The sequence below is a fragment of the Ochotona curzoniae genome, unplaced genomic scaffold, assembly GCF_017591425.1.
Source record: "Ochotona curzoniae isolate NIBS_2020 unplaced genomic scaffold, NIBS_Ocur_1.0 contig_3432, whole genome shotgun sequence".
In the NCBI taxonomy this organism is placed as follows: Eukaryota; Metazoa; Chordata; class Mammalia; order Lagomorpha; family Ochotonidae; genus Ochotona; species Ochotona curzoniae.
In genome coordinates, this window is record NW_024465859.1 from 14,092,158 (window position 1) to 14,099,380 (window position 7,223).

The following is a 7,223-nucleotide window of genomic DNA, read 5'->3' on the forward strand; positions in this document are numbered from 1 at the left end:
AATCTGCTCTCTGTTTAATCTTCCAAGTGGCCTATCTAGATGAATGCTCCAAGAAAGTGGGCGGGATGTCTTTCTCTTTTGTAATCTAGCACCTGTTCATTGTAGGTGCTGTCAAAACTTGAATGAGTGAAGGAATGTATCTGAAATGCATTGGAGATTATCCATGTTTCTTCTCTGCATCTGATACATTCTCAATGGACTGTCATTCTGCACCACTCCCTTCTCTGGTCACTCTATACTTTATGCTTTGACAATACTGAACTACTACAGACTCACAGATCTGAAAATTCTGTATCTTATTTCCAGAGCTTACCCATGCAGACTCCCCATGTATGCAGAGCTCTTCTTCTTTAACTTTGTTAAATAGTATGCCCTGATATTATCGATGAATATGAACTTAGTCATAACTAAGCTTATGACCTCTTCTCAGAGGCGTTCTCTCATTCATTCCCAGTCCCCTCCAACCTGATCTGGGTTGGTTACACTTTTTTTTAAATTTGTTTTCTTTTTTTTTTTTAAGATTTATTTGTTTTTATTGGAAAGGCAGATATACAGAGAGGAGGAGAGATAGAGAGGAAGATCTTCTGTCCAATGATTCACTCTCCAAGCGACCACAAAGGTTGGAGCTGAGCCAATCCGAAGCCAGGAGCCAGGAGCTCTTCCTGGTCTCCCATGTGGGTACAGGGTCCCAAGGCTGGGGGCCATCTTCGACTGCTTTCCTAGGCCACAAGCAGGGAGCTGGATGGAAAGTGGGGCTGCTGGGATTGGAACCATTGTCCATATGGGATCCCGGCGCATTCAAGGCAAGGACATTAACCACTATGTTATCGCGCCGGGCCCTTTTATTACTTTTCAAAGTATGATTTATTTAGGAAAGAAAGAGAGAGGTCCTGCCTTAGTAACAGGAGGGGGCTCTAAGGGAGGAAAAACCTGAGGAAATGGTGGAAATGGTGTTTTTTATGCACCAGCTCAGGGAGAGGATTTACACGAATCACTCCCAAGGGCAGAAAGAAAACTTACTCATGAGGGGCAGTAATGTTTACCCAAAAACTATGGGTGGGTTACACTTCTTTTTCTATCATGTCTTCACTATATCATTTGTATTTACATCATAATGTAGTGATGCATTGGTGTTTATCTTTAGGGTTTCATGCATATGTTCATCTTTATATTCCTAACATAATATAATGCTTAAATTTAATAGGAAGACAGACATTTGGGAGAAAAATGGAACGTATCACTATGATAGTGTGAGTTTGCCGCTCTGAGGTGTTGGTTCTAGGATGCTTTGACCACACTTCACTGCAGCTCTCAGAAGGTAACATAGCCCAAGTACCCTACTCTGGCATGGCAACTGTGAAATTATTATGATCTTTGGTTTCTTGCTTTTTCTGTTTCAGCATTTAATGCATTGATGGCTGGGAAATTTAATATGACAGTAGCTACTGTTAATACCTCCTAGTCTCTAAGAGAAGGCAGTTACACATTTAAAATGTATTTAGTACTTAATGATATAAGTGCATTGTAAGTGAGTAATCCTTGCGTTGGCATTCTGTTTATTGGCTAGCTGAAAACTTTATTGTTTGCTCTTGTTTTGGTTCATATCAAGTTTTTAATGAAGAAAATCATGTTCATAGCACAGAATAATTGGGTGTATGAAAAAAGGAAATACAAATTTTATATTTAATTTTGCATTTCTCTATCTGTAGAACTGTAATATTGAATATTAAAGCCAGAAATTCTATTGGGCCCCCCTCCCCCCCCAGGGAGGGGGAAGGTAAGAAAATGATGAGTTGAGTCGTATCTAGGGAGTGCTGAAATGTGCAAGTTATCCTTGTTAGAGCTGGCAAGTCCAGACAGAGTATAAACCTTGCCTAATCTGCGCTGCTAGAACCTTCTGGGTGGTAAGTGGAGGTGATGTCAGGAGAAGCTAGTCAGAGAGCTGCAACATTCAGTTCTAAGTCATTCAGTCCTCTGCACTCCGAGCACCGTGCTTTCAGTTCTAAGTCATTCAGTCCTCTGCACTCCGAGCACCGTGCCCCTGTCTTCCTTTTGGCTTTACTCTGTTGAGCAACACAGTGTGTGAGTCTGAATTGTTCATTTACTCTGTCTTCTTGAGACTATGAAACATTGTAATCACAGATTTTTATCTATTCATTTTGTGTTCATAGTATCTAAGACTTCAGTGTTTAATGAAAATGAAAAGGAAGTGGGAATGTGAGGGTTGTATGTGCTGTGTAGAAGAGTGGGGCTGAGCATGGTCAGTTGTCACTGTATCCTAGCCTTAGTGGAAGGTGGTTGAAGGCAGTGGCTATGTCAATGAGAAGGACTAGCAAGGTCCAGGCTGATGTTAGGGGGCCAGAATCCTAATGAACAGGCATGCCTGGGGAAGGCAACCTGAAGCTTGTAGACATGGTGGCAACAGGCCTTTAGCCGGGTGTGCAAGGGAAGTAAAATTTCATCAGACTATATGCAAAGGTGGAGGTACGGGTTCTTTGTGTTCTGCCAGGATCAGTTAGGATCAGCTCAGGATGGGGCTGTGGTCATGCTTTAGGCCTCAGTATTTGCTACTAAGTGGAGTTGAAGATTGCAGGGATGCTTATATTCAGGAAATGAATGTGTCATTGTGTGTGTGTCTTCTTTTGAACTGATGTCCATGTTATTAGGCTAGTGTTGCTTTGGCTGTGGTGATGATAGAAAGCGATCAAAATGGACAGATCAGTCACTATGCCGGCTTATTTGCTTGCTGTGTATTGCTGCTCGTTTAAAGACGGTCATTGCACTACATGTAGTCTTGAGTATGTACTTTAATGGTAAGTTGTGAGAATACAGGAATTATTCAGGTTACTTAAGATTTTTTTTCTTTCAAAGAGCTATGGCTAGGCTAGCTAGACTAGTGTAAACTGCGTTAAGGCTTTTGTTTTTTGTTTGCCCCTCCACTCCCCTCCCTTTCCCTCCCCTCCCCTCCCCTCCCCTCCCTTCCCCTCTCCTCCCCTCCCCTCCCCTCCTCTCCTCTCCTCTCCCTCCCCTTTCCCCCTCCCCTCCCCTCCTCTCCTCTCCTCTCCTCTCCTGTCCTGTCCTGTCCTGTCCTCTCCACATCTCTCCTCTTACAAGCCCTTCCCTCTTCCTCCACCTCCCTCTCCTCCCTCCCTTTGCCTCTTTTCTTTCTTTCTTTCTTTCTTTCTTTCTTTCTTTCTTTCTTTCTTTCTTTCTTTCTTTCTTTCTTTCTTTCTTTCTTTCTTTCTTTCTTTCTTTCTTTCTTTCCTTCCTTCCTTCCTTCCTTCCTTCCTTCCTTCCTTCCTTCCTTCCTTCCTTCCTTCCTTCCTTCCTTCTCTCTCTCTTTCTCTCTTCCTTCTCTCTTTCTCTCTTTCTTTTCTTTCTTTTCTTTCTTTCTCTCTCTTTTCTTTCTTTCCTTTCCTTTTTTTTTGTGGAAACTTTTATCTGTAGCACGTGGTCCTGGATTTAAATGCCTTCTCTGCCTTCGTAGCCAGGCAGCCTTGGCCAGTCACTTATGGCCTTCCAGAGCTCTGTAAGATAGGTGCTGTCATTGCTGGCTGCTTGGTTTCTAGTCCTGGAGCTGGCTCATGGTAGATCTTCCTCCTTGGCAGCACCTATCAATGCCTATTTCGGGAAAGCATGTAGACACTTTTCAATAGAGGAAATGAATGAGACTTTGAGACTTGTTTGCTTGCTGATTTTACTGAAAATGGATCACAGGTGACTGGGTGTTCACTATTAGCACTGTACACATAAGATCTGATTTGCCAAAGAGATGGGCAATATCTACTATTGATTTCTTTTTCACTATTAATACTGGTCCATGGTTTCTCAACTATGTGCTCCACTTTTATAAACATTGCAAAAGCTACTTAGTGGCATCATTTCCCACGTAAGAATGTTTAAAGATTATTACAGATTGAGGACTTTTTTTCATTCTTACATAACGATTTCACATTTTAGAACTACGTAGAAGTACTGGATGATATCACTTCACACTCTGCTTTTGTTGAGGCTTTGGAGAGTGATGCAGTGAGATTTAAGGCATTCTTTTGTTGCAAATATGCTTTTTGTCCACCTTCCTTTAGGAAATCTCACAAATTGTGAATAAATAGATGCAGAAGTATTGTATTATTTTGCAGCTATTCTGAGTACAAAATAAATCATAATATTTTCTTGGCAGGGAAAAAAGCGATCTTAGACTTGTGAGTCTAAGGTGATTCTATATGCTTTGATTCCTGCTGTTAGTATTCAGGTGTTATCTGAAGCAGTGTATTAAGTATAGAGTATCTTATCATTGAAAATTGCATTTTATTAATAAAGATGTATGCATAATAAATAGTGAAATGTGTTTCACGTACATCAAAATCCTAAAGTGTATTTTCTGAAATTTTAATATAATTCCTAACTTTCTCATATAACTGCAGCCTTAACACCACAAATGGTAAAACAAAACAAAAAATATGTTGAATATGTGTAGGGAAGACATTCTGATTCTTGCTTGTGGCAAAATTAGTGAAACTCATGTTACGAATGGAACATATTGAGAGGCTTAAATTAGGTCAAATTGAATAAATGAATTTATTTCTTTACTTAAATCAGCATAATCAGCGGAGGGTGCTGAAATCTAAAAAAAGTTTTATCAAATATTAATGAGGAGTTTACATTTTCTACTTTATTTTCTTTTACAGGGATTGTACTTACTTTTTCTTTTTTCTGTTACCTTTGTAGGTCTGTGAAGATGAAGTGCAATCCTTATCACATGATGAAGGAGATGAAGTTGAACCCTTCTGTCTTGATGAAGAGTTTGATTACGACAGTGTGACCCTCACCCCCAAGTTCACTCCTGCGGAGCTAGGGAGTATCAAGGAGCTATCCAACCAAAAGCGAGAGAACTGTCACATAGACTCAGAGGAAACCTGTGACTAAGGCATCTTCATTTTCAAAAAACACTTGGAATAAATCTGCTGTCATTACATGTCTACATTCATTTATCCAAGTCAAGGATGAAAAGATAGGCTAACAGGGCTGAAGCGATCACTGGTTTAATAGAATTCTCTTTTGTTGTGTTATTGCTGCATCCTATGACTGACTGAGTCACATACGAATGGGAAGCTATAGGTGCTGTGGGATCTCTTTTGAGAGAACACTGAGGGTGAGAGACAATTGCACATGCAAAATTCATCAGGATTGGGTGTTTGGTCCACAGTTAAGATTCTGATTTGGAAGCCTGCAACTCATCTCTAAGTGCCTGGGTTTGAATCCTGGCTCCTCTACCAGGTCCAGTTTCCTGCAAATTCAGGTCCTGGGAGGCAGCAGGCGATGGCTTATCTATTTGGGTCACTGCAACTCTTACGGGACACCCAAATTGAATTCCCAGCTCCTGATTTTAGCCTGAGCAAGCCCTGGCTGTTGCAGACATTAATGGAATGAGCCAGTAGAAGTATGTTGTCTTTCTATCAGTCTATTTCTCTGTCTGTGATTTTCAAATAAATTAAATGAATAAAAAATTAAAACTCCTTAACTGCAAAAGCACATTGTCACACATAGAAAAAAAAATTGCTTATATGATTGAGTCACTGATCTTAGCCGTCCAGAGATAGTGGTGTCATTGTGAGTGTTGGGAGGTTGGACAGCTGGAATTGATTGGGATTGGCTTTACTGAAAAAGAAGGAATCTCAGAATCGATTACATGTCATGTGCTGAATTCTTGCATTTTGTTATTACCACCTCACTGTGTGTGATGATAGTTACAGTGCACCAGGAACGATCTCTGTCTCCAGGAGCTTGAATTATAATCAGGGAAGGCAAGACAACTAGAGAATGCAAAGCATCTTGTGGAGCAGTCATTGTGCAGAATGTATGTAAGTGTGTTATGGGAAGGAGAAAAGAAAGAGAGTTAATATGCATCAGAAAATTTACATTACTGGATGAATCAGTAACAAAGCAAATGTACTTAGGTTTAATCTGTTTTATTGATTGTTATTTAAAGGCAATGTTGTAACAGAGAAGAGAGACAGAGAGATACCTTCCATCTGCTGGTTCATTCCCCACTTGGCCACAAAAGCAAAAGCCGGGCCAGTGCAAAGCTGGGAGTCAAGAGCTTCTTTCGGGTCTCCCATGTGGATACAGGGGCTCAAGCACTTGGGCCATCTTTGCTTCTCTCCCAATCACAGTAGCAGGCAGCTGGCTCAGGAGTGGAATAGTTGGGACCTGAACTGGCACCATATGGGATGCTGGAGCCATAGGTAGAGACTTAGTCTGATATACCATGGTTCTGAATCCCTGGTTTTCTGCTTGCTTTCTTTTCTTTTTTTTTAAGTTTTATTTATTTTTATTAAGCCATAGAGAAGGATCTTCTATCTTCTGGCTTACTTCCCAAATGGCTGCAGTGGCTAAAGCTGAGCCCGTCCAAAGCCAGGAGTCAGGAGCTTCCTCTGATCTCTACTATGGGTGCAGTGTCCGAAGGACTTGGACCATCTTTTAGATGCTTTCGCAGGCCAGAAGCAGGGAACTGAATTGAAAGTAGAGCAGCTGGACATGAACTGGAGCCCACATGGGACTCTGTGCTTGGAGGATTATCCTGTTGAGTCATTGAAATGGCACTTCTGGTTTGGTTGTGTAAGAGGAATAGTTTTCAGAAAAATGTTAATTACACTGAAAAATTGAGGAGAGTATAGAGGTGCCCTGTATCTTCTGCTTTGCATCTCGCCCACTACTGTCAACATTTGTACCAGAGAAATATGTTTGTTTTTGTTTTGCTTTGATTTCTTCCTCTTTGTTGTCTTCTCCTTCTCCACTCTTTTCTTCTTCCTCCTCCTCCTTTCTCTCTCTCTCTTTGCTAAGAAGACAGCATGAGTTCTAACCTCTTCACAAATTTTGAAGTACAGCCATGTAAACTGTGCTCATACACAGCATTGTACAGCAGAGCTCTAGAACGGATTCATATGGACTGGCAGCTTTTTGTTCATTGAATACTTAGTCTTCCACCCTCCCATCCATCATCCCAGCCCCTGGTGTCACCATTCTGCTCTTGCATTTTAGCATGTATCGGTAGGAAGCTGGAACAGAAGTGGGGGAGTAACACTCTGCTATGAGATGTGAGTATCCCAGGAGGTGGCTCAACACAGTGCACTATAGCACCTACCCCTCTTACTGCCTTTCTAAAGAAGATTCCTGGTCATTTGAAATTGTGCATATGACATGCTTATTTGATTTCAGAGTGC

At 41.2% G+C, this 7,223-nt stretch overlaps 1 protein-coding gene across 2 annotated transcripts in view; it reads left to right on the forward strand.

The window, feature by feature from the left end:
• LOC121156429 (intraflagellar transport associated protein) overlaps positions 1–5,350 on the forward strand; it is an 83,254-nt gene extending 77,904 nt beyond the window's left edge. For both annotated transcript variants that reach the window (XM_040980123.1, XM_040980124.1), the window contains exon 7: positions 4,729–5,350. In XM_040980123.1, the coding sequence (XP_040836057.1) occupies positions 4,729–4,926 (198 nt within the window). In that variant the 3' untranslated portion in view covers positions 4,927–5,350. The remainder of the gene's footprint in view (positions 1–4,728) is intronic.
• Positions 5,351–7,223: the final 1,873 nt, after the last annotated feature.